The sequence below is a fragment of the Aquarana catesbeiana genome, linkage group LG03 (genome assembly GCF_042186555.1).
Source record: "Aquarana catesbeiana isolate 2022-GZ linkage group LG03, ASM4218655v1, whole genome shotgun sequence".
NCBI lineage: Eukaryota > Metazoa > Chordata > Amphibia > Anura > Ranidae > Aquarana > Aquarana catesbeiana.
The window spans coordinates 140,484,330-140,511,923 of NC_133326.1; the positions used below are offsets into that span (position 1 = coordinate 140,484,330).

Consider the following 27,594-nt stretch of genomic DNA (forward strand, 5'->3'; position numbering starts at 1 on the left):
AACTTCCTGATGAGTTTGCCACGACAAAGTCAGCGTGAAGTGGGAGCGGGTAACTGTTAAAACCAGGTAGGTCAGTAGGGCAAAGATTGGTTTCAGTAGGGCAGTGGACAGTGTCAGTAGTTTTTATTTTTATTATTTTATTTTTTATTATTTTTCACAATTTAATTTTTTTATTATATTTTAGCAATTTTTTAAGCAGCCCCATTAGGGGGCTTTGGTGAAACATCAGGAGTCTAAACAGGGGGAATCTGCACCACACTGGGGTGATTAGGGTGTGCCCAGACACACCTGGCGCACCCTGTAAGCACGTCTATGGTTGACTGTTATAGCATATCTATATTTTACAGGACCTAGGAGAGTTTTATGAATGGAGTGTGTCAGTACATGTTTTTACGGACAAGCAAACAAATAAAAAGTATATCTTGATTCTGTGGAGTACCCATGAATATCCCCACATTTTTTCATTGCTGGAAGAAAAAAGATAAACAATTTATCCATTGCGTCTAAAGACTGGTAAATTGCAACATGTTAAATATTTTAGATAAGCTTTAATATGGATGTTCTGTAAGATCTCTCAAATGGTAAGTCTGGCTTGTAGAGTAAACAAGCAAAGTAAATTAACAGGGTGCAAAAGAATTTCTGATTTACATCAGAACTGTATCTGTAACTGTAAAATTTGTTAAAATTCTGCTTGTCAAATTGTATCTGCATCAGCAGGGATTTTACAGTATATTGTGACATGATGTGGCCTGAGAATATGAACCTAACATAAACTGATCTCTACAGAACGTCGACCTACAGGCCCGAGTGAAAACTTTGGAGAGCTGTGAATGTCGCCGACCTTCATGTTTATGGGAAGGAAAAGAGTATCAGGACAGCGAGACATGGAAGAAAGACACATGTAACATCTGTGTGTGCGTGGGAGGTTCCGTTAAGTGTTCCCTGCGTCAGGATTGGCCTCAATGTCTCTGTAAGTTGACTGTGTTTTTATTTAATGGTATGTTGTAAGATATTATAGACAGCCTGAACTTTGTATTAAAGCTTTATTGAACTAATTCATATGCAAAGTAGAAAGGATGCTGCTTTCTGATGTGGCAGTTCTGTGTATCCTGTGTACAATCAGGTTTAATGTGTATCCATAGCCCAAAAATTTTTTTTTTTTTAGAAGGGTTACATTTTTTATTAGGCTTTTAATTGCTGTCGGTGTCTTAACCACTTGCTGCCGTATAACTTACTTATATGGCGGCAATATTGCACTACTGATCCGACAATTCCGGGTCTGGGGCACACATGTGCGGTGTTGGCAACCCGCTCCAGCTCTGAATATACACAGCGGGAGCTAATCTGCGGGTACTGTGGACTCGTTGTCCGCCTACACTCGCCGATCATTCAGCACAGAGGCAGAACAGTGATCTGCCTATGTATTGTAAACAAGGGACTGTATGTACTGTCAGTAGGGAAGACATAGATCCTGTGTTCCTGTAAATGATCCTGTATGTCTCCTCCTAGTAAAAGCACCTCTCATAGTACACAAACACACTGGCTAGGCACACAGTTAACCCTTTGATCGCCCTCGATGTTTAACTCCTTCCCAGCCAGTGTCATTAGTACAGTGACAATGCATATTTTTAGCACTGATCACTGTATTAGCATCACTGGTCTGCAAAAAGTGCCAGTTAGTGTCCGACTGTTCGCCGCAATATCCACTATAAGTCACTGATTGCCATCATTATTAGTAGAAAAAATAGTTTAAAAAAAATATCCCATAGTTTGTAAAGGTTATAACTTTTGTGCAAACCAATCAATATACATTTATTGGGATATTTTTTACCAAAAATATGTAGCAGAATATGTAGCAGAATATGGCCTAAGTTTATGAAGAAATTCGATTTTTTTCAATTTTTTTATTGGATATATTTTATAGCAGAAAGTAAAAAATATTGTATTTTTCAAAATTACCAGCCTTCTTTTGTTTATGACGCAAAAATAAAAACCACAGAGGTGAACAAATACCACCAAAAGAAAGCTCTATTTGTGGGAAAAAAAGGACATACATTTTATTTGGGTACAGCGTCGCGCAACCACATAATTGTCAGGTAAAGTAACGCAGTGCCGTATCGCAAAAATTGGCCTGGTTATGGGGGGTAAATCTTTTGGAACTGAAGTGGCTACTTGAGGAGAGTTACCCTCTCTGATTGACCTGATAAACATTGACAACGGAACTGAAAGTAATGGAAAATTAAAAATCTTAGGGTTGTCATCATAGCAGGAAGTGAGCAGATATCTTCCAAGGGGTAGACTTGTTTTGGTGAAAACTGTCTAATATCCCCTCAGTCTTGAGATATTGTTCCCAAATTCCTGTTATATCTCCAGGATAGCAAGTAAAGAAGAATTCCACTTTCTAAACAAAGACAGATATAAGAAAAATGAACAGGGGTTTGAAACTTTCAATACTATATCCAAAAAATATCCAAAATAAAAAAAAAGAGCTATAGACATACTGCAAGGGAAATAAAAGAAAGAGAAGTGTTTTGGATCAAACTCATATTCACTAAGTTATACATTCACATTAAAATAACCATTTTATAACTACTGCAACTACAGTGATCAGACATTAACCACTTCAGCTCCAGAAGGTTTTACCCCCTTTATGACCAAGACGTTTTTTTGATATTTAGCACTGTGCTACTTTAGAGTAGTTGTAAACCTTGGTCATGGAATCTGAGAAAAGGCACGGGTGGCACAGTGGTGTAGTGGGTAGCACTCTCACCTAGCAGTAAGAAGGGTCGCTGGTTCGAATCCCAACCACGACATACCTGCCTGGAGTTTGCATGTTCTCCCTATGTCTGTGTGGGTTTCCTCTGGGTACTCCGGTTTCCTCCCACACTCCAAAGACATGCTGGTAGGTTAATTGGATACTGTCTAAATTGTCCCTAGTATGTATGAATGTGAGTTAGAGACCTTAGATTGTAAGCTCCTTGAGGGTAGGGACTGATGTGAATGTACAATGTATATGTAAAGCGCTGCGTAAATTGACGGCGCTATATAAGTACCTGAAATAAATAAATAAACATATATCTGCAATGTTTATTTATCTCTCTCCAAAACTCAAAGGCTGGCCATATACGGTTCGTGTCTCGGCCAGTTCAGCTTGAACCGGCTGAGATTCCAACTGTTAATGGGCAGGCTGAATGTACAAAGTTGATCGATCAATCAACTTGGGTACAACCAGCCTGCCGGATTCGCTGTCGATTATCCCAAGTGGCTGCTATAGCTGCTAGTGATAATCACTGGCTTCTCCCGGCGGGGACGGCTTCCCTAGCCCACCCCCCCCCGCAGAGAGAAGACAATAGCTTGGCAGGAGGGAATCCCTTGTCAGCAGAATGGTGCACATTTCTTTCCTGCAACCCCTGTATTCAGGGGCGTAACTACCACCATAGCGACCTATGGGGACCGCAGCTGAGTGGGGCCCAGTGAGGATAAGAGCACTGCCGGCACAGTCTCCCAGCCAGGGGAAGAGAGAGGAAAGGAAGAGGCGAGCTGTCCGTATCAGCAGAGAGCTGAATTGCCCGATGTAAGAGCTTTCATTAGAACTTCCAGTGTTCCCGGGGCTCACGTCACATAGCTCCACCTTTTGGCCCGGTGCCTTTGATAGACAGAACGCCGATCCAATGCGGGACATGTGACGTCATCAAAGGCGTCGGGCCAAGAGGTGGGGCTATGTGACGATGAGCCCCGGGAAGACAGGAAATTCAAATGAAAGCTATTACAGCGGGCATTCCCGCTCTCTGCTGATCCGGGTGGCTTGTCTCTTCCTCTGCATAGGTGGGGCTGTATGGGGCAGAGGCAGACCAGGCTGTATTGGGCACAGGTCACGCTGTATGGGGCACAGGTCACGCTGTATTGGGCACAGGTCACGCTGCATTGGGCACAGGTCACGCTGTATGTGGCACAGGTCACGCTGCATTGACACTAGGACAGCTGGGGGGGGGGGGGCTGTTTGCAGGGGGGCCCCATACAACATTTTGCTATGGGGCCCTGCTATTTCTAGTTATGCCCCTGCCTGTATTGAGCTATATTGTTCCTTTAAACAGATCACATTATGAAATGCATAGGATTTTCATCCCATTACTAGTGCTTGAGGGAGCCTGAAGCAGCAGTTTCTAGTACTTTATCCATCCCTAGCAAGATTGTTGTCCTTAAAGCAGTATTAAACCCAAACATTTATTTATTTGCAGCTTACCAATTCTTAAATATGACTGCATTAGTTTCCTTTTTAGGATTTTTTCCTTTTTATTTTCGCCTGGTGATCCTGCAAGTAAGTCTGTTGTTTTTTTAACAGAACAAGCTGTCCCGCAAATGTAGCAGTAACAGTGTTGAGACAAACCATTCCTGTGGCAGGAAATCTGACACTAACTGACACTGAGTGGGAGCAGACTAACTGACATCACCATTTACACTAATACAGTGATAATACTATACACTGTCACTGTAATAATGACATCTTGGGTAATCAAGGGGTTAAATGTGTGCCTAACAAGTGTTAATTTGTGTAAAGTGTGCTGCTGTTTGCTAAATATCTCTTTGTTTCAGGGAGAAGAAGCAGAGAGATTGTCCCCTCTGTACAGAGCCCTGTGTTGATTGTCAACACAGAGCTCTGGGCTGTGATTGCAGCCAATCAACAGGAACCAGCCATTAATCATTGGTCGGGACCTGCTGACAAACACCTGCTGTGTACAATCACAGCGGGTATTGGCGGGGGAGCGCACATGCACTCGCCCTTAACCCGGAAATAGGCAGCAATGTACAAGTATATTGCTGTGCTTCTATGGGCCGCCCCTCCACAGTGCCTTGCGGCCTGGAAGTGGTTAAAGCTGAACTCCAGGTATGATTTTTATTAGACATATGCAGAAAGGAAAAATTTGTTTCGTTTTGGATAGATTGGTTATGTTACTAATTTCGTTTCGCTGATTCATTTTGGAATTCATTTAGTTTTGTTTATTAATTTTCTAACCAATTCCACATTTTCGCAACGATTCAAATTCGGGAAGGTCGAAAAATGATTGACTGAAAAATGATTGACCAATTAAAATTCTGTGTGAAGAATAGCTGGTTGTCAAGGAGTGGGCCGAGAAGCCGGCCACCACATCCTTAACAACTGATGACTCAGTTGGGTCTGGTATGAATTTTAAGGGGAACCCCACGCCAAAATGTAAAAAAAAACAGCGTGGGGTCCCCTCCAACATCCATTCTAGTCCCTTATCCCAGCATGCAGCCCGGCAGGCCAGGAAAGGTACCAGGCCACATGTCCTTAACATGCCCCCCTCCCCCAAAGCGCCTTGCCCCCATGTTAATGGGGACAAGGGTCTCTTCCCTACAACATTGGCCAGGTGGTTGTGGGTGTGCGGGGGTGACTTATCGGAATCCGGAGGCCCCAGATCCCAGCCCCCCCATGAGAATCAGTATGGGATACATAGTATCCCATTTTACACAAATGTGTAAAAAGTAAATAAAGACACAACAACAGTTTTTAACAAGTCCTTTATTAAATAAAACAAAAAAATCCCCCAAAAAATAAATGTCCCCTGAAATAGATCCAACGCCAATCATGATGCCGGCTGCTACCACCGACCCGGAAAAAAACAGACGAAAGCTCCCACTGGCTTACAATTCTAAAATAAGAACTGGGGCATGCTGGGTCGATGACGTCACAAGGGGGTGGCCCCCGCCTCTTAATTATTTAAGAACTGTCAGACGGCGGGAGCCTTCATTGGGTGCATAGTTTTGTTATGTTTTTTTTCTTCCAGTCAGCAGTAATGGTGGCGGGCATTGTGACTGATGTTGGATCTACTTTGGGGGACATTTAATTATTTATTTTTTAAAAAGAATTTGTCAAAAACTGTTACTGTGTTTTTATTGACTTTTTTTACACTTTTTTTGGTGAATGAGTAGAGGTACTATGAGTAGGGGTATGGGATCTTGTTAAAGGGGGTTTCCAGATTCTGATAAGTCACCCCCCTACAACCACTGGGCCAGGGTTTTCACTAAACAAATGGTACTAACATGTCTCCAGTGTGTAGAACAACCTGTCCTTTGTACTGAGGTTTTCCTACAGCAAGTGCACCATTGAGATATCACTAAGATTTTCCCAAAGCAGTAGTGCAAAGTATAGCACTAGACACCAAGGGGCTGATTTGCAAAATAAAATAGGCCGTTCACTTTGCAAGGGAATCTTCCCTTAGCTTAGTGAATGCGGTAAAAATTCAGGTGCAAAGAATACCCAAACTCACGTGCAAGGAAAATAAAAGAAAAAATAGTATTTTTGCTTGCACATGATTGGATGTTTGAAATAAGCAGAGCTTCACACATTCATTAAGCTAAAGTGAACAACCTATTTGCCTTTAACAGGTCAACCTCCTAATTTAGATTGCGTAGGGCTGTAGGCTGTTTGTGGATAATGCTATTGTAGCAAAACAAGAATGGAAGCCTGTGCAGCCTAAAGGGACCTCTGCCAGGCTAAGCCACCCAGACAGACCTGCCAGTATTGTGACTATGAAAGCTGCCATGTGTATAGACCATGTCTGCAATGCCTTTCAACTTGCAAATTAATACTTACATTAAAACAAGTCTGACACATTGTGTATGTCAATCTCTTTAAACATGATATATAGCACACAATCCTATGTTGCACGTAGCAGATGATGTGTTTTCTTTTAATAGCCTGCACTTATGAAGGAAGAATATACAGTAACAAAGAGACCTTCTCTGTGGGTTCCTGCACTTCTTGTGTCTGCCAGGTAAGCATTGTAAAGCAATAAAAACTCATTTTTCATAGGTTACATTAAAAAACATAAATACATACACGTTATTTAACTTATATGGGGTTTTTATTGAAGTAAGAATGTTATAATTTTACATAACCTCAGATGACATTATTTGATATAATTAGAATTGAAAATACACCTTTTCTAATGCTGGTCATAGATGGGCATATCTCAGAGATTGGCTTTACTGCACTTCCAGTAGCACGACATAGAAACCATACTGCTACACAAGGTTTATGTACCCTATTGGAGGCACCCTAAATTCCTAATATCTGCTGGGGGCCTGATTTACTAAAGTTTGAACTTCAGTGAAGTTAATTCATGATCACTTTATAGAGGAACTTTTTAGAAAAAAAAAATAAAATAAAAGCCAGCAGCTACAAATATTGTAGCTGCTGACTTATAATAAAGAGACACTTACCACTCAAGGAGTCCAGTGCTGTCCTCATCTTGGCTGATTCTTCACCAGTCTACGAGTCCCTGGCGCCACCATCTTGGATGTGGGAAGCTGGCTGTGACTTCCTAGTTTCACAGTCAGCTCCGTATTGTGCATGCATAATACGTGTTTCTGAATGGTCCTGCAGTCTCCTAGGGTATGTGACATGTTTCAGGAGGTTGCGGGCAGGAAGAGGTGGGCCAAACTTTTGCTCTGCTCGCCTAGGCAACCAGAGGGGAAGTGGGTACCTGTCAGAAATATGTACCCAATAGGTACCCGCTCCCTGAGAAAAAAATGAGAGGAAGGGAGGATGATGAGCAGAGATTCACTTTTTAGGAGAAGTTCCGATTTAATATCCAGTCATGGGCAAGGAAAGATATGTTGGTTGAAAAAATAATGAGTTAAAGAAGGGATGAAATCCTCACTTGAGAAAATGCTGTTTCTGGATCCCTCTAGTGCTAGACACATAACTAGAAACCTAGGCCTCTGGCCACATGATCTTTGTTGAAGAGTAGGACCACACAATTTTAGCTGTATTGTTCCTTTCAACAGAGATCACATTATGAAATGCTTAGGATTTTCATCACATTACTAGTGCTAGAGGGAGCCTGAATCAGTAGTTTTTAGTACTACTTTATCCATCCCTTGTTGTCCTTAAAGCAGTATTAAACCCAAAAATGTATTTATTTGCAGCTTACCAATTCTTAGATATGACTGCATTAGTTTCCTTTATTTAGGATTTTTTCCTTTTTATTTTCACCTGGTGATCCTGCCAGTAATGCCGCGTACACACGATCGGACTTTCCGCCAACAAAACCGTGGATTTTTGTTTAAAGGTTGTTGGCTCAAACTTGTCTTGCATACACACGGTCACACAAATGTGACAAGCCGAGAAAAAGGAAGTTCACTAGCCAGTGTGGCTCCCTCTGCTTGATTCCGAGCATTTTGTGCGACGGACTTGTGTACACATGATCGGACTTTCTGACAACAAAGTTTTGTTGGCGGAAAATTTGAGAACCTGCTAGCAAACATTTGTTGGCGGAATAGTGCGACAGCAAATGTTCGATGGAGTATACACACGGTTGGACTTTCCGACAACAAGCTCACATCCAACATTTCCCATCAGAAAATCCGACCGTGTGTACGCCGCATAAGTCTGTTGTTTATTTATAACAGAACAAGCTGTCCCGCAGATGTAGCAGTTACAGGGTTGAGACAAACCATTTAACATTGACAGAGAAGCTTATAATGTCCAATTTCCATGTGAAAAAACAGTTGCTGTAACTGCTGAAAAAGTAGCTGGATTTGGCTTCTAATTGTTTAGTGTATCTAAATCTGTTAGTGCATCTAACAATCAACTTCCCCAGACTGACAATACTGCTGTCCAAAGGTGTCTCTGTTGCTCCTTCATCCAGACACTCTGGGGGAGATTTACTAAAACTGGAGCGCAGAGAATCTGGTGCAGCTGTGCCTAGTAACCAATCGGCTACTAGATGTCATTGTCAAAAGTTCATTGAACAAGCTGAATTTAGAAGCTGATTGGTTACTATGAACAGCTGCACCAAATTCTCTGGGCACCAGTTTTAGTAAATCTCCCCTTCTAACTCAAGAGGTGTGTTACCGACCAGCTCACCAGTGGAAAACAGAGGGAATGTTTGGTAAGCTGTAATATATTACATTTTTGGTTTTGGGTTAATTACCACTTTAAGACTTGGTGTTATTGCACCTCATTTCACGATTTAGTAAATCAGGCACATGGCGTTGACTGCAGCTCTTTACTGCTTTAAACAAACAATTTGCAGATGAGCTCTCTGGCATTTCTTTACAAAACAAGTGCCTTAGCAGACATTATGAGAACAGATGGCATGTATGAAGTATTTCTAATCTATCTCTTGAAATATCTGTGAGTGTTCGTTTCTATGTTTGGTTTTAACCACTAGTAACATTGTTTTTTTTATTGTGTGAAGCTAGGTAGACTGTTATATTCAGCACATTGTTCTCATCAGCACATCTGGTTCTTATTATATCTTTTTTGTATTATTTGACATTACATAAAGGCTGATATTTATTACCAAGTCCTGCAATTTTATCCCCATTTGTCTTTTTATAGACATTTAACCTTTATGCTGTGCAGCAATGCCAGATATCTGCTGAACTGTTCACAAACGTTTATGTATCAAAAGAGTATGAGTGAATCGTATAATAATAGGCCATATTTATGCCTTTGTTTCACTTTATGATGTTCTATGCAAACACAATATACATATGTAAGATATAAAAGAGCGTCACTAGTTATGTTTGGCCGTTTTATGGCCACCTTAACTGGAAAGGGAATCTTGCAAATGTCATTTTGTTAGGTGAGTTACAATTGTTTTCTTGGCTACTGAACTTTAGGATTAGTCCTTGCCATTCACAGCACGTGTGGTTGTAATATATATACAGCATTCAACCATCATCTGAAGTCTATTAAACATACTATTAGGTTGTCCATATATGGGCTTATATCTCCCCGAGAACACTAAGCATAGAGATATCTGCTCCTAACCAAATAAGTCCACCATGATTCTTATGATTCTCATCCAGTGTTGACAGTTGCTCACTTACTATAATTTGATCTTTTCTGACTGAGCCCTACCCACATAGAAGTTTTTTAACAAGCTGAAATCTCTCTGTTTTGACAACAATTGCCTTCAGCGACTAGGCACCCTCATTTCACCCCCTTTGGGGTCAGAAACAGCCAAAACCTTACAAGTGATGCTATTACAGGTGCTATGGGTTTTTTATCTGTTTTTTGACCACCCTTTGTAATAATTAGGGATGAGTCAATCAGGGAAATTGTATTTCATTGTTAGTTATTTGTAGCCCTGACTTTGTATCTCTGTACAGAGTCCACAGCTACGAAGTTCTAGTCAGGAGAAATGTTGTCTTGGGTTTCTGTGAGATATTATTTTGCCATACTCTTATTATGGGATCCAGATGAACTTGGAATAATGAGGTTGAAAAAATATATACTATTTGTGTGTGCTCTGGGAACTATCAGCATGGAATGAATTTACTAAGTAAAACATGTTAAAGTGGAATGAACCCTCCTATTCTTTACAGCAGTAGTTTTCAAACTGCGGCCTGTGGGCCAGATGTGGCCCATTGCTTTCCTCTATCCGGCCCTTTATTCCTCCCACTGACACCAACAATGAGGTACTATTCCTTCCACTGACACCAAAGATGGAGCACTATTCATCCCGCTGACACCATAGATGGGACACTATTTCTCCCACTGTCACCATAGATGGAGCACTATTACTCTCACTGGCATCATAGATGAGGCTTTATTGCTCCCACTGGCATCATAGATGGGGCACTATTCCTTCCACTGACTCCAATGATGGGGATTATTCTTTCCACTAATACCAATGATCTGGCATAATTCATTCCACTGACACCATAGATGGGGCACTATTGCTCTCACTGGCATCATAGATGGGGCTTTATTGCACCCACTGGCATCATAGATGGGGCACTATTCCTCCCACTGACTCAAATGATGGGGATTATTCTTTCCACTAATACCAATGATCTGGCACTATTCCTTCCACTATTCCTTCCACTAATGTCAATGATGGGGCACTATTCTTCCAAATAATATCAATGATGGGGCACTATTCCTCCCACTGACACATAGATGGAGCACTATTCCTCCCACTGCCATACTTTTAGTATGGGATCCAGATTAACTTGGAATAATGGTGTTGAAAAAATATATATTATTTGTGTCTGCTCCAGGAGCTAGCAACATGGAGACGTGAACGAGAAGTAAAACATCTTAAAGCGGAATGAAACCTCCTGTCCTTTACAGCAGTGATCTCCAAACTGTGGCCCATGGGCCAGATGTGGCCCTTTATTCCTGCCACTGACACCAACAATGGGAGACTATTCCTTCCACTGACACCAAAGATGGATCACTATTGCTCCTACTGACACCAATGATGGGGATTATTCTTTCCATTAATACCAATGAAGGGGCACTATTCCTCCCGCTAATATTAATGATGGGGCACTATTCGTCCCACTAATACCACTTATGGGGCACTATTCCTCCCACTGACACCATAGATGGGGCACTATTGCTCCCACTGGCATCATAGATGGGGCACTATTCCTCCCACTGACTCCAATGATGGGGATTATTCTTTCCACTAATACCAATGATCTGGCACTATTCCTTCACACTATTGTCAATGAGGGGGCACTATTCTTCTGACTAATACCAATGATGGACAGTAAACTGGCCTTTTGCTTAGAAAGTTTGGAGACCCCTGCTTTACAGCCAAGGAAGCTACCATCTTGGTCTCTGTTTGATCTGCAGTTGTCATGGTTTTGCACATGATCCATTATGACACCAGCCATTTGATAGCTTAACAGTTTGTTTGAGAACACAAGAAACTCTGAAAGCTGTAACTCATGACCAGGCCGTGAATATAACTGATTTGGGAAACTGTTGGAAGTCCAGGCTAAATCTATCAAATCTTTAATCTACTCCCTTCCCCCTTCAGACTCCTATTCTAACTACCCTGTAGAGGAAATATTTGTATACTTAACTATTCTGAGGGTACTAAGGTCTCATCACATGATCGGCTCCCAGCTCCGGCTTTAGGGGAGAGGAGGGACAGCGGACAACAGACTCATCACAATAAATTTATTGGTGACATCATTGTCCAGGTACTGCAGCTGTTGTCACTGCTCTCTCTTCTCCCCTGAAGCCAGCCACCCAGGAGATCACATGACCGGACCTGAGAATAGGTAAGTATTGAAAAATGTCTTCTGCAGGCTAGAAGGGGGTGTGAGTAAATTTAATATTAGATACTTTAATATTAATATTTGTATTTTAAATGGTAATATGGTTGTTGAGCACTCTAAATCAAACAATCTAGTTTATGTACTGATTAGTCTTGTTTTTTTTTAGAATGGTGAGGTGGACTGTGTCCAAAAGACTTGTCCTCCTGTGGCCTGTGCTAATCCGGTGATGCTGCCTACAGAGTGTTGCCCTCGCTGTCCAACGGGTGAGTCTTTGGCCTGTACGGAGGTGATCAGTACCGTTTATGAAAAAAAAATATATATATCACTGGTAATTTTTGCAAATATTGTGAACATAATATGCTGGGTCTGTTGAAAAAATATGCAGACATGTACTGTTTTTGCTGTGCAAGTAAATGTGCCCATTTCAAGTTTAAAGTGTAACTATGGCGAAAATGGAAAATTGCATACAGTGCCTTGAAAAAGTATTCATACCTCTTGACATTTTCCACATTTTGTCATGTTCCAACCAAAACGTTTCTAATTTAATAACATAGGGAATATCTAGAAGGATATACATGCCTCCTGCATGTATCCTTACCTGTCATAATTCACCCTTTTAGCTTAGTGGAGCCCCGCGATATTCCCGAATCTGTGGGCAGATCTGCTGTCCAGCGATCGGTGGGTGGAGTCGGTGATGTCAGAGGACTCCTCTGCCCACCACTACGCTCCCCTGACCAGCCAGCATTGCGAGGATGAGCCTCGCACCAGGGGAGACTAAAGTGCACGCACAGGAGTGGGAGAGCGCCGTCTGAGAAGAAGCAGAGCACGCTCATGGCCCCGTGTCACTCCTGCGCATGTGCTCATACTCCGCAGTCTACATAGGACGAAAGGAGGGGGGATGGGAATTACACATAATGCCTTTCTAAGGCTCATGCATGAGATATGTAAATCACCTGTCACTCACAGCATGGGGGAAGAACTGACTGGTATTTCTCTGCCTGTCCATTTTTATCTCACTGAAAAAAGATAATAGGATTGCTCAGAGCTGGATTAGCTATTTGTGGCAAGACTGGGCACAGATGACATGAAATCCTATACTTTACATGCTACAAGCCTTAATTAAAAAAAAAAAATTCGGGTTTACATCCACTTTAATTAAAGCCAAATTCCAGTCAAAACCTAAAGAGGGAAGACGGCTAGAACATCTGCAGGTTTAGACCCTCACCTGCTCTATAAAAAATTAGCAGGTGAGGGTCTAAACCTGCAGATGTTCTAGCCGTCTATATCCGTTGGAGTTGGGATATAGGTTAAGTAAATATGTTAAGTGTATTAAAGGCCCTCCTTGTAAAATGTGTCACATTATAGCGCCACAGGAATTATAGCACTATTAAATTCATTAGTAATGATGTGGATATAGAGTTTGTTTTAATATGTAGTTGTTGAGACTTATGAAGTGTGATTATCCATATAAAATTGGAAATGCAGAATCTTCATAATGGCCATAGAGCTGGATTCTTTAATCCCCAGATAAATGTGTGCTTCTTCACTCTCTTCAGTGTTTCTCATCAATGGAGCACAATTTTTACTTCCCGCACTGCCAAAAAATATGTTGTCAGTGATCTATCCTCTATTGCTTTACTGTATTGCTCATTTTTCTGGTTTAACTCTATGTGTGTATCTTTATGTGTTCTGATCTCATCTCCGTATGTGTGCTTGTGATGTAGGCTGCTCTGATGGTCATCTGGAAGGAGACGTATGGAAGAAAGATTCCTGTGTGAGCTGTATCTGTCAGGTATAACATAGTGCAACCTTGCTCATTTATTACAGGAGATGGGTGTTACATAGTGTTACCTAAAGCAGTATGGAGTATCTTTGGTGAAAAAATGCTGGACAGAAATAATAAATCATTCTGCAAAGTCATGGTTCTACTTTCTTGTACATAAAGCATTTAAAATTATTGGTTTGACTTTGATATGTTTTTCAGACTGTAGTTTTAATTCATGAGAATCAACAGTGCCTATTTGAAACTAAAGATAAATTTGCTTACTATAGGGGGGCTCAGTCAGGTGTATTTCTGAGGCATGTGACCAAAGCACTTGTGAACACCCTGTCATTCATCCTGGGAAGTGCTGCCCAGAATGCACCAACTGTGAATACCTGGGGCAGATCGTGAGGAACGGTGAAATGGTTCGGCCAGATCTGTGTACAGCTTGTACATGTAGGGTAAGTAAAGAAATTATTAATATAAATATATGTTAAAGCTGGACTACAAAAATTCAGCAACTTTGTAAAATGTGTTGGCCTAATATTGGCTAAGTCCAAGGACGTGCATGCCACTTCATTAATGTATCTTGTTTATTTACATCTGACAAGTTTTACTGAGCGACATTGCTTTCTCACACAGAAGCCAATCTGCCCACCCCTCTCCTACGCTGTCTGTTCACAGAAGGCTTTGTATTTTGTTCACATAATACAATGCACTCCATGATTGGGCAAGAGCTAAGGAGAGACAGGCAAAAGTGTCTGCAAATACCTAACAGCTGCAGGAGCTGAGACCTAAAGGGTCAGAGCACCGTAAATATAGCCATAGCTATACTCTCAGTGCTCAGTAAAAATCTAAGTTGTAAAAAGAGATAAATCCACGAGGTAGCATGCACCTCACAGACCTTAATCCATAGTAATCCAGCAAATTTTAGAAATTCCTAAAGTTCAGTAAGTAAAGTGAATGAGTGTGAGTAAACAAGTAAATAAGAAGCTATATATAGTAAATTCTGTGGGTAAGTTTACAAACTTCAAGGTGAATCTGATTAATAGGAGTGGGCTAGAGCTAGAAGTCCAAATGGTGAAATAAATATGTGATTTTGCATTTTGACCACACATACACTTAAACATATCTATATTGTAAGCTCGAATTAGCAGGGCTCTCTGATTCCCCCCTGTATTGAATTGTATGGTAATTGTACTTCGGCCCTAATGTTGAAAAGCGCTGCGTAAACTGTCGGCGCTATATAAATCCTGTATAATAATAATAATAATATTATCTAACATCCAAAACAAAAAAGGATTATATTACAGCTTACTAGCTCCTAGATCAGATGGCTGCATTTGTTTGCTTTTTCTCAGGCTTTTTTTGTTTATTTTTTACCTGGTAAACCTAAAAATAACCCAATTCCTGTCCTTGGGTGTCTACTCTGACTCTTCCACTATACTTTTAGAGGGAGCCATGGTTGTCACCAAGACTGGACTTCAAATATGTCTCCTTTTTTCTTTCTTATTACATTGTGGCTGATGGGATTAATAGTTTGCAGAAGATGAGAGTGTTTGTGCTTTTTGTTAAGCTCACAGAGATTGACAAGGACACTGCATTTCTAGCAAGATCAATGGGTAATTTCTGTACCTGCTGCAAAATGTTTTAGCCTGAAAAAAAGAAAATGAATGCAGCCACCACACTTAAAGACTGGTAAGCTGCAATTTCAGTTTCGTTTTTTGTACTAGTTATCCTTTATTAGAATGGGTAATAATGGAAGTTCTAGAATACCCAACCAAATAGGAGAGGTCACAGGGGTTGATTTACTTAAACTGGAGTGTGCAAAATCTGGTGCAGTTGTGCATGGAAGCCATACAGCTTCTAAGTTCAACTTGTTCAATAAAGGCTCCATGCACACTGAACATTAAAATAACATTATAAAAACGCCAGTAGCTTTTCAGTAAGTCTTTCAACATTTTTTAACGTTTTTGCAATAGCGTTTATTAGCGTTTTTTTGCTTTTTTCTGCGTTAATGTTTTTTAGAGTTTTTTCTTTTTTTAAGAATTTTTTTTTTTTTTCAATGGATCAAAAAACGTTAAAAAATGCTGGTGAGCCACGTTTTTGAGCGTTTATCAACGTTTATCAGCGTTTATGCGTGTTTAAAGTTTTTAAGCGTTTTTTGTGGTCAGAAAAACAGCTCCTGAACGTGATTTTAGGGCGTTCAGACAACAGCCCATAAACTCCACTGCTGATAAACGTCCCAAAATGCCCATGTGTGCATGGACACATAGGATAACATAGAGGGGAGTTTATGGACTGTTAAAAAAAGCCCAAACTCCCAAAAACGGACATTTATGAGCTTCAGTGTGCATGGAGCCTAAGCTTTACCAAAAAAAAAAAAAATTGGAAGCTGGTTGGTTTTTATGCAGAGCTGCACCAGATTTTGCACTCTCCACTTTTAGTAAATAAACCCCACAGAGTACTTGATAGATTATTGAGATTTAGCTGATTGATGACTTTCATGGTGATATTTTACTACATTAAATATTACCTTACCAGTCAATACACAAGTTAAGAGAATTATTGGAGAGTTACATTCAGTCATTTAACAAACAGGCCTGACTACATATAAGCATTCAGTGCTGAAAATATGAATAATAAAATTCTTCATTTGTTCATTGATATATCTAAACATTATTTTGGTGTCTAATGCTTTTATTGCATCTTGGTAAATTTCTGTGGATGTGCTCCTAGAATGGAACGGTCCAGTGTATAAAAGAGCGTTGTCCAGAGCTTACCTGTCTGAAGAGGTTCACCCCACCTGGACAGTGCTGTGCAGTCTGCCAGCAAGGTAAGAGCTTGGCCACCTAATGATAATTCTAATAGCAGCTACTGTTCTGAGCTGTGGTGTTATAAACATTATATATGAAGGTTGAGAAGTACCTCTTCTGTTTGCAGGCTGTGAATATGAGGGACTGACATACAAAAATGGGGATCACTTTCTTTCACAAAGTAATCCTTGTGTGAACTGCTCATGTTTGGTGAGTGACACTCTTGATTTTCTGCATTGTTCAAAAAGCCTTATATGAATATTTTTCATAAGTGGTATAGTGATAGATCATTTTGGACAATCAATATATTCCGATAGCAAACCATGCTTGAGAAAACCTTGTTAATTAGGATGCAGCAACAATAAATTGTTAGTACACTGAACATGTATAAATTATGTCATTGGCACACTTTGCCTGATGAAGGGAACCTGCGAGGCCATGAAATATTGTACATATTTTATGATCATTATACATTAGACTTTTAGCAAGTCCCTTTAGACCGGCCCAAAAACTAAACTTAGGGCTTCTGTTTTCTGACTCCATGGGCAACAACCTTCTAATTTATATAGCAAAGAAACCCAGTAAGATATATGAGAAACAATGTATTTGGTGATTTTGTGGAAGAGATCTGATCACAGCCCTCCTTACAGAGAGAAAAGCTCACATACAGATACAATGGGACCTTGAAAACATCTGTGGTTGCTGCCTGGATCACTTCCTTTATTGTGGGCTTCCAACTTGATCACATCTGCGGCCCTTTTTGCTGTGTCAGCGACTATGTAGTAGTATATATTGTTACTATAGCAAATTAACTCAGGAGCATAAAATGGATTGATTGGGCAGATTTAAATGTTTGAATAGTTCCTTCTGTCAACTTTATATACACCGTTTTTTTTTTTAATACCTTTAGAGCTCGGCAGGAATAAATTATTAACAAAATATATACAGCAACAGTATTGTGGTCATAAAACACATACATCTACCATTCAATGACAGTCCTTGTCAAATGATTTTTCTTAGGCTGAGATGATGTCATTAGTCCAAGACAGCCATTCTCACCCTAGGGCTCCATGGAACACTGGTTGGGAATGGCTGAGCCAGGAAGCATGTGTTGATCCTGCATAATGCCTATACAAAGATGGTGCTGTTTTCCGCAGAGAAAAACAGATGAAGGCATTGTAAGAGAGAGTGTTGAGATCTCTATAAAACACACACCTTACAAATTGATTGTGCTATCTCCTTTAGATCTACCAATGACTATGTAGTGTAATGCTAGGTACACACTATCAGCTTTTTTTTTCATTCAACCCAGTGGGCTGAACAAAGAAAAAGAACCATGGAGCTTGAGAGGAGCTCGCTGTACTAACTATTGAATGTTAACAGAGCAATCCCCCCCCCCCCCCGCCAGAACACGCCGACATTCGGCTTTGTCCAACAGAAGCCGATTGCTGATCGGCAGATGTTTTTCGGGCATACCCCTTCAACAGAAGCTGGATGTTCGGCCAGCTTTTGTCGGGGAGGCTGCTGTACACATGGGCCGCATGTCGGCCAACTTCTGTTGAACTAGCCGATACCGGCCGATTTTCGGCCTGTGTGTACTAGGCTATAAAGCCTGTCTGAATTCAAATTAATTGGATAGTTTAGAAAGGACCTCATACTACATAGTTTTGGGAAATCTAAAGTTGTTTGTACAGAGATTTTACGATCAGAGTGTAATGTGTATGGTGACCCTAACAGTCAATGAATGTATGTAAATATTACACCAAACATTACTTAGCTGCACACATAAAAAAAAATATCTTGCTCTCAGTCTGCTTTAACCTCCTTAGCGGTATTCCCGAGTGTGGCTTGGGGGGAATTTTCATTACCAAAAGTGTTAACCCTGAGCCACTCTTGGGATTGCGTCGCAGTATCCTGGGAAAGTTACTTACCTTGTCCCCAGGATCCTGCGATGTCCCCCCGCTGTGTCCGCGTGCTGTGTCTCCACTCGATCTATCAATGTGCCGTTTCGTTCCCTGCTAGCGCCGTGACGCACAGAGGGAGAGCCCAGGGGCAAATTCAAAAAGTGAAACACATACATAACACATACTGTACACTATAATCTTACAGATTACATTACTGTATCAAATCATTTCACATACCTTTTGTCCCTAATGCTTTGTCCAGTGCCCAGCCTGCAGTTTTATTTTATATATACTGTTCTTTCTGCCTGGAAACTTGAGATTGTCCATAGCAACTAAAAAATGTACCGCTCTGAGACGCAAAAATCTGACATAATCATACCGCCAGGGAGGTTAAACCAATTGTAACTACCTCCCTATTGTGACTCGACTGTCTTTGTTTTTTATGCTGTGACAGTAATACACGGTTTCATATTGTCTTTTATGTTGCAGAACAATTTAGTGCGTTGTTTCCCTGTTCAGTGTCCTGTAGTTGCCTGTAAGAAGCCAGTACCCACTCCTGGTCAGTGCTGCCCCTCATGCCCAGGTAAAAATATCCTCCTAACAGTAAGTCAAAAGCTGGTCTATGAAAAAATCCTATAAATTGATTTATTCCTGCCAAGAATTGTATTAGACTGCTCTGATAAATCATGCCTGTGAGGGGCTTTTCTGTAAACAAATCCCACAACTTAATGCTATGGCCTCATTTACAAGGGTGTACCTATCTCTACACCCGTGCTTAGGGCTGTCTTCACCCACGTGTATGCACAGGTGTTCCATGCAGGCGTGTGCGGACAGCCTATGACATGGAGCATGGACCTGCACAGATCTCCATGTGCATCCCGGAGTGTACATCCATGTGACAGACTGTCATTAATTTGAATAGGCTGCTTGCGCGTGGCTGCATGTGCCTCCCACATGGTTAAAGACAGTCCTTAGCACAGGTGTAGAGATACAATCATGTGAATGAAGCCCTAATGTTCTGCTGATAGTATCTGTTTTGAAGAAATGGGATCATAGTATGGCCTCTATAAGGTGGTTAGAACAGTACTGCTTGTCACTGTATTTTAGGATAAAAAGCAAAAAGAAATATTTTCAGTGCCAAAATTCCATCACCTCTGAAGAAGAGGGATAAGGAGGGTTCAGTAGACCATAATGTCTTACCACAGGTTGGCACACGACAGACATCAGTGAGATCTGTGGTTAGTGAAGAATTACCTCATGATTGCTGTGATATTACCTACATTTTCTTTCCTCTACTCCCTCTAGTGTGTGATCTCAATGGGCATCCCTTGTTACCTGGTAAGAATGTTACCACCTCCAATGGCTGCCAGCATTGTGTCTGTCTGGTGAGTACTGTGAATAAAAAATCATTTTAAAAAGTCTTTCCACCAGCATGCAATGTTCAAACACAAAACTAATTTCTAGACCACGGTTCAATTAAAAAAACAGCAAATGTAGTATAAACTGTTTATAGTGTTCTGTTTATAGCTGGAACATCATTTTATTGTGGGGGTTACATTTTCGATTTTCAGAGTATGGTGTTTTTAAATGTTTGTGGCTTGTTACTGTATATATGTGTGTGGGTGTGTGTTTTCTCATGCTGCTCTGTTTGCTATTTGTATATTATTGCTTTTCTATCCATCCTGAACTGTCTGGCTATACATAAACATTTTACAAATTGTGGTTTTGCATGATTTAATAAACTGTTCCTGAAAAACGGTGTGTCTTTGCATTTTGCTTTATTCCTTATGGGAGCTAGGCTGGCTCTGACTTCTTTGGCAGATAAAGGCAGATTATAACACTCAACTGCACTAATGGTACAAAGTGAAGCCAATTAAACAGGCAGGGTGAGGTTTCACTCACAGTCACAGCCTAACTTCTACAGGGGATTCACCATACTGGGAGGCAACCTTGAAATACTGATCAGTTCCATTTTCTTACTAATACTTTACTTTTATTCTTTTATTTCAAATTCTCTTGTTTTTACTTACAGTATATTGCAATGGAAAGTGTGCCAACAATACACCGGTGATTTTTTTTTTTTTATATATTGACTCGCGCTGGAAGTGAAAATATTAAACTAGTGATTGCAGCTGCTGTACACAAAGTGCTATACACTTGACAAATCGAAAAAATTATATATGATTACAGCGCTCACAATAATGTAAACATCACAACAGATCAAATAAAAAAATCTGTGAAAAAAAGTCCATATATATTGTGCAAATATGCTCCAATCAATAAAGTGCAGTTGTACTTCAAACTTCAAGGTTCATCACACACCCCTCCTGTGTCCCCACTCACCAAAATGAATGGACCCCTAACTTTTCAGTCCAGGGGTCATTCAGGCTTGAACGTTGGCCATGAATGGCAATTCATAGAAGGGTCCAATGAAGATCTCCTACAATCGTGATGGTCATAAGTAGATATTGGCACCAAAAATGAAAGGAATAATAGTGAAGTACAGTTTGGCAGGACTTTATTGCGCAAACGTGGTAAGGCACTTACAGACTAGAAAAATTGATATCGCAAGAGGTATTGCAGTGATAAAATAAAGGAAATGCCACATTCAGCGTGCGTTCACCGAAACCAGAAGTGACGTCGCTTGGACTCGAACACCGGAAATTACATCAACACGTTTCGCCCTCCCACAAGGCGTCATAAAGGACCCCTAGTTTGAGAACTTTAACTTTAGGGGTCCTTTTACACGGGCTGTCCGATCAGGTCTGCCTGTCAGTTTTTCAGGCAAACCTGATCGGACCTTGCAGCCTCCCCTATGGAGCGGCGGATGTCCGCTGACATCCGCCTCTATCCAATCCGATCCTGCCTGCAAAATGCAGACGGATAGTGGTCCTATTTTCCATCCGTCTTGCGGATTGGATAGGATCAGATGAAAATGGACAGGTGGACGGTTTCCATCCGATTTCCCCATAGAGGAGAACAGGACTGTGTCTGTGTCCGCTCTGCACAGTGGAGCAGACAGGACCTGTTATGCGCCTGCTCAGTGGGGACCAGCGGAGCGATCCCCCATCGAGCAAGAGGAATCCATTGCAGGGATGGCCCGTGTGAAAGGGGCCTAAAGCTGAACTCAAGGAATTCAGCCACTTTGTGTAATATGCTTAATTACCAGGGGTTAAGTCCAATATGGTGCATGCCATCTTGTGTACTTATCGCTTTAATTTACATTTTTACTGTGTGCTATTGTTATACTTTCGGTGCTCCAGCGTTGGACCTTCTGGTCTCAGCTCCAGCAGCTGCAGAATCACATGTGCCTGCCCATCCCCTCCTCCAGCCCAATCACAGAGCACTCTGTATTATGTGAGCCCATTCACAAAATAAAGTCTACTGTGAATAAACAGCAGAGGAAAAGCAGAAAACAGTGTCTCTACTGTCAGAGCCCTGGGAACATAGCAATAGCTGTGCTCCTGGTGCTCAGTAAAGCAGTTGTAAATAAAAGAGATAAGTCCACAAGGTGGTATGCACATCATTGGGCTTACTAATCTTTACTACTGTAGATGTAGATGCTTCTTGTTGTATGTCAAGACGGTGTCAAAACTGGAGCAGACAGAATCTCGAGCAGATGGCAACCAATGAGCTTCTGTCTTTAGCTTGTTCAGTTTTGTCCTCTCCCTTCTCCCCGTTCTTATAAGCTTGGCCAAGAACAGTGGGATCCACTGGCTCCTGCTGCTGTCAGTTAAATCCAATGATGAAGTAGGGGGAGCAGGGCAGGGGTGAGTTGCACTGTGTGTATCTACAGATGCATATAGTTCAGCTTGGGAGCAAGCCTACAGGTGCGCCCCCATAGGAAGGGGCTTCCTATAGTGGCTCACAGAGAAGAGGAGGAGTCGAGAGCACCGGCAGGTGACCCCAGAGGAGGTTGCACAGAACACTTAAGTATAACATGTTTGTTATTTAAAAAAAAAAAGACTTTACAACCTCTTTAACCACTTCAATACCCACATATAGTCATATGACGGCCGCAGATGGGATCTCCGATCTTGGGTGGCCGTCATATGACGTCCTGGGCTCCCTGGCGGTCTAGGGGGCGCGCACGCCGCCGCGTTGCTCGGGACCCGGTGCGTGTGCTGGCGGCCGCGATGTCCGCCGGGCACCCGCGATTGCCCGTTAACCGAGCAGGACCGTGGATCTGTGTGTGTAAACACACAGATCCACGTCCTGTCGGGTGAGAGGAGACCAATCTGTGTTCCCAGTACAGAGGAACACCGATCGGTCTCCTCCCCTTGTGAATCCCCTCCCCCTACAGTTAGAATCACTCCCCTAGGAAACACATTTAACCCCTCGTGTCCCCCTAGTGGTTAACCCCTTCCTTGCCTGTCACATTTATACAGTAATCAATGCAATTTTATAGCATTGGTCGCTGTATGAATGTGAATGGTCCCAAAAATGTGTCCGATGTGTCCGCCATAATGTCGCAGTCACGAAAAAAATCACAGATAGCCGCCATTAATAGTAAAAAAAAATTAAATAAATAAAAAATTTTTAAAAATGCCATAAATCTATCCCGTATTTTGTAGACGCTATAACTTTTGCGCAAACCAATCAATATACTCTTATTGCGATTTTTTTTTAACAACATATGTAGAAGAATACGTATTGGCCTAAACTGAGGAAAAAATTTGTTTTTTTGTTTAAAAATTGGGATATTTATTATAGCAAAAAGTATAAAATATTGTGTTTTTTTCAAAATTGTTGTTCTTCTTTTGTTTATAGCGCAAAAAATAAAAACCGCAGAGGTGATCAAATACCACCAAAAGAAAGCTCTATTTGTTGGCAAAAAAGGACGTCAATTTTGTTTGGGTACAGCGTCGCACGACCGCGCAATTGTCGTTTAAAGTGCGACAGCGCTGAGAACCAAAAATTGGTCTGGGAAGGAAGGGGGTGAAAATGCCCTGTATTGAACCGGTTAAATTAAATGAAAAGTTCAGCTTGGCTTTAAATTTCCTCCATATGCTCTGGTTTCTTTCCATGCTTCCAAAATGTATTTTACATTAAAATTCAACCTAATTTATGCCTATTCCATACATGTGCATCTGTGCCACTGTTTTAGTAGATTTTAAGACCATACAAGTGGGTAATTTTATGGGTTCTGTAAGGCACTATAGAATACGTTGGTGCTGCTTACATTAATAAAACAAACAAGGTTGTCTCACTTCATATTTTCTCAAAATTTTTAGGATGGTGAAGTGAAGTGTACTGATGTTGTACGTTGTCAGCAGACCTGTACCCATGGTGTCAGACGAGGCTCATGCTGCCCAGATTGTTCAGCTTGTGACTTAGAAGGTGATATAATACCTAATGGAGTCACCTTCCAGGGTAATGGGAACCCATGTGATAGCTGCATATGCCAGGTAAAATAGCTATACATCATCTGTGTCTTAGGCCCCATGCACACTGGGCATTTAGTCCTGAAGAATGGGGTTCTGACATTTAGCTGCGGGTAGAGGACACAGGTACACTGTCCAGCCCCACTGCCAGCAGCCTGCCAAACTGTATGAAAATCTAACAACTGTTGTGGCTGGTCAGGGCTGGATAGTGCACCTAGGGATACTTCCGTTTAGGGCAGTATTCACCCAGGGACTAATGAGCTTGCTTTCCAGGCAACCGTCCTTGAGTACAGCCTTTGTCTGGCTGCCGGAAGCAGGACTGGGTGGTGCACCTGTGCCCTCCACCTGTAGTTAAATGCAAGAGCCCCGGAGCTAAACACCCAGGGTGCAGGGGACCTTAGAAAAAGTTCTACATTTTTTTTTGTTTACAGTGTTTATTAACATTATCAGTATCTGAAATATTTTACTGTTCTTTAATGAAAGTGATTTATCTTTTTTTACTGCTAATGCTGTAACTAAAAGGAAAAAATAAAAACACCATGCACTGTAGCAGAGCAGAAAAGCATTCCTTCTGTTTTTATAATCGATATTAGTCTCCTGATCTGAAATATAATGAGACCCCCAGGTAATAATATTTAATCAAGGCTCTTTTCCACAGAATGGTAATATAAAATGTGTACGAGTGACCTGTCCAAAGCTAACTTGTGTTCTGCAAGAAGAGATACCGGGGGAATGTTGCAAACAGTGTCAAAGTAAGGCGATTTTACTGTGCGTTATACTTGTGTAAACTCAAAATCAAACTTTAAATATGTTGTACTGCGTAATAAGACTGTTTTTGACGCGTTTCTCAAATATCTTCAAATGCAAGGCTGCATTGATGGCACAGTCACCCACAGACACGAGGAGGAGTGGAGACCCCAGGGAGAGCCATGTCATAATTGCCGTTGTATGGTACAGTATAGTCTTCCATTTGCTATTTTTACAAGGACCTGCAAAATACTTCTTTAATTCTATTTTTATTACCCTGTTCAGTGGTTGAATTTCTCTTTATACTAAATCCAGTTACCAAATTAATTTCTTGATGCTGTCCTTCTGTACCCAAGGAGTGCAGTCACATCAGCTGTCTCCTATAGCAGTTCTAAATGTTTTTCCTGCTATGTAATTTTATATTTGTTGTGCACACAGGAGGGCAAAATTCAATGTAGGAAGCGTCATTGTGCGTCTCTTTGTAGAAACCCTGCACCTCCTCGATCAGGAACTTGCTGTCCTACATGTGATGGTAAGTTTGTAAACAAATCCTCATGTCTTTTTTCGCTGGGACTTCCAACACATTATTTATGGCAATGAGGTCACTGAGGGGTGCAAAGACCACTCAACATAATGTGATAGCTTGGTATAATTAGCCATTATGATGTGCAAAGCGCAATTAAAAACTGTATAAAAATCTCTTAAAAGAAACCTTGACTGAGGAAGTATGGCAGCTGCCATTATTGTCCGTCATACTAAAAAGACTAGTTCTCTGGCTGTCATTCTGATTCAATTTTACTAAAGGCAAAGAGACTGTGCACTTTGCAAGTGCAGTTGTACTCATTTTGACCAGAGCTTAGTGAATGAGGTGAAGCTCTGCTGATTTCCATCATCCAATCGTGTTCAAGCAAAAATGCTGTTTTTTTTTAAATTTTCCTTGCACCTGGTATTCTTTACAAAGCAAAGCTTCACCTTATTCACCAAGCTCTGTGGAAAATTTGTGCAACTGCACTTGCAAAGTGCACAGTTTATTTGCCTTTAGTAAATCAGCCCCTATGTCTACAGGACTTTCACAGGCCCTGAAAAAATCTGCATACCAGGAATTCTGACTTCATCATGACTTTTAAGCTGCATGCTTGTTACAAGTCCCCAATCCCCTGATGTCTCTCCTTTTCTTAAAAATGTATGTAAACCTTAAAATAAAAATGAATGCAACAATGCTTTACCCTGCACATTTTTATGTGAGACTGTTTCTTCAATATATCCCCCCACATTTGTACTTGTTTTGACCCAGTGACTCTGCCAGTTTAAGGCACTTTGGGTCATTTCCAGGAGAGGACTCACAACATTGATATACTGCTGCTGAAATTCAAGCAGCTTGGGAATGTTATAGCTCAAAGTTTGTTAGCCTATATGGAGCGCCAACGAGGCTGGGCATACACACCCAAAGCCACTGCTGCACTGGATATGCCCTAGGGTGGTAACATGACTACTAGAATATCGGAAAAAAATGTATTTTAAAAAAAAAGGCTTTGTTGTTTGTTAGTGTAATGCTAAACATGCTGATACCTTTGTATGCAAGTATTTTCATAGTTTTAAAATGTGTTGAACTTCATTATAAGTTGTAGATTGTTATTGTCTTTTTACGTCTATTGTCTTTTATGAAGATTCCTCTTTGTGCTATAGTCATAGCATGCATTTTTATTTTAAAACATCAGCATTGTAACAGCAATAAAAACAAATACTTAATTTAGACAATCCAATAAAATAAAAGCTTACATAAAAAAATCTCCTTTCATGTTCAGGCAGCACAACATGAAAGGAGATTTTTTTTATTTAAGCTTTTATTCTGGCAGCCATCTCTGTCCACAAATTCCTGGATTCTCTGGATGATTTGCAGCTTCTCCTCTGCTGTTTACTTTCAATTTCTAAGAACTACATATCCCATGGTACCTTGCTGCCTGCAAGCATTGATTCCTGTACTGTCATACTTACAGTGCTATGAAAAAGTATTTGCCTCTTTCTGATTTTTTTTTTTTTTTTGCATATTTGTCACACTTAAATGATTCAGATCATCAAAAAATTTTAATATTACATAAAGATAACCTGAGTAAATACATAATTAAATACATAACACTCCAAAGACATGCTGGTAGGTTAATTGGCTTCTGACCAAAAATGGCCCTAGTATATGAATGGGGACCTTGGATTGAGGGTAGGGACTGATGTGAGTGTGGGATGTACAGGGTTAGGGACAATTGTAGACACACACCCACACTCACTCAGGTTGAACTGGATGGACTGGTGTCTTTATTCAACCTTACTAACTATGTCACTATGTCACTATAATGCAGTTTTAAAATGATAATTTAATTTATTAATGAAAAAAAGCTGTCTCTACCTGCTTGGCCCTATGAGAAAGAGTAATTGCCCCCCTCACTAAATCATGATTGAACTGTGACTAATCCCCTTTATTTTGGAAAGCTAAGTTAAATTTCATTTGCCACACCCAGGTCTGACTATTGCCAGACCTGTTGAATCAAGAAATCACTTAAACAGAAGCTGTCTGACAAAGTGAAGCACGCTAAAATATCTCAAAAAGGAAAACATCATGCCATTATGTAACGAAATTCAAGAACAGATGAGAAGCAAAGTAATTGACATGTATCAGTCTTGAAAGGTTTACAAAGCCATTTGTAAGGCTTTGGGACTGCAGGGAGCCACTGTGAGAACCATTATCCACAAATGGAGAAAACTTGAAACAGTGGTGAACCTTCCCAGGAGTGGCTGGCCTACCAAAATCACTCCAAGAGCACAATGATGACTTATCCAGGAGGTCATGAAAAAACCCAGAACAACATCTAAAGAACTGCAGGCCTCACTTGCCTCAATTAAGGTCAGTGTTCATGATTCAACAATAAGAAAGA

General features: G+C 40.9%; 1 protein-coding gene across 1 annotated transcript in view; it reads left to right on the top strand.

The window, feature by feature from the left end:
- The window catches only part of KCP (kielin cysteine rich BMP regulator), a 158,048-nt gene that overhangs the window by 58,908 nt on the left and 71,546 nt on the right, over positions 1 to 27,594 (top strand). The window contains exons 5-17 of the mRNA XM_073619328.1: positions 787 to 970; positions 6,721 to 6,797; positions 12,221 to 12,317; positions 13,779 to 13,846; positions 14,107 to 14,277; positions 16,556 to 16,652; positions 16,760 to 16,842; positions 19,026 to 19,119; positions 19,842 to 19,921; positions 23,771 to 23,944; positions 24,579 to 24,672; positions 24,789 to 24,871; positions 25,106 to 25,199. Of these exons, the coding sequence (XP_073475429.1) occupies positions 787 to 970; positions 6,721 to 6,797; positions 12,221 to 12,317; positions 13,779 to 13,846; positions 14,107 to 14,277; positions 16,556 to 16,652; positions 16,760 to 16,842; positions 19,026 to 19,119; positions 19,842 to 19,921; positions 23,771 to 23,944; positions 24,579 to 24,672; positions 24,789 to 24,871; positions 25,106 to 25,199 (1,396 nt within the window). The remainder of the gene's footprint in view (positions 1 to 786; positions 971 to 6,720; positions 6,798 to 12,220; positions 12,318 to 13,778; positions 13,847 to 14,106; positions 14,278 to 16,555; positions 16,653 to 16,759; positions 16,843 to 19,025; positions 19,120 to 19,841; positions 19,922 to 23,770; positions 23,945 to 24,578; positions 24,673 to 24,788; positions 24,872 to 25,105; positions 25,200 to 27,594) is intronic.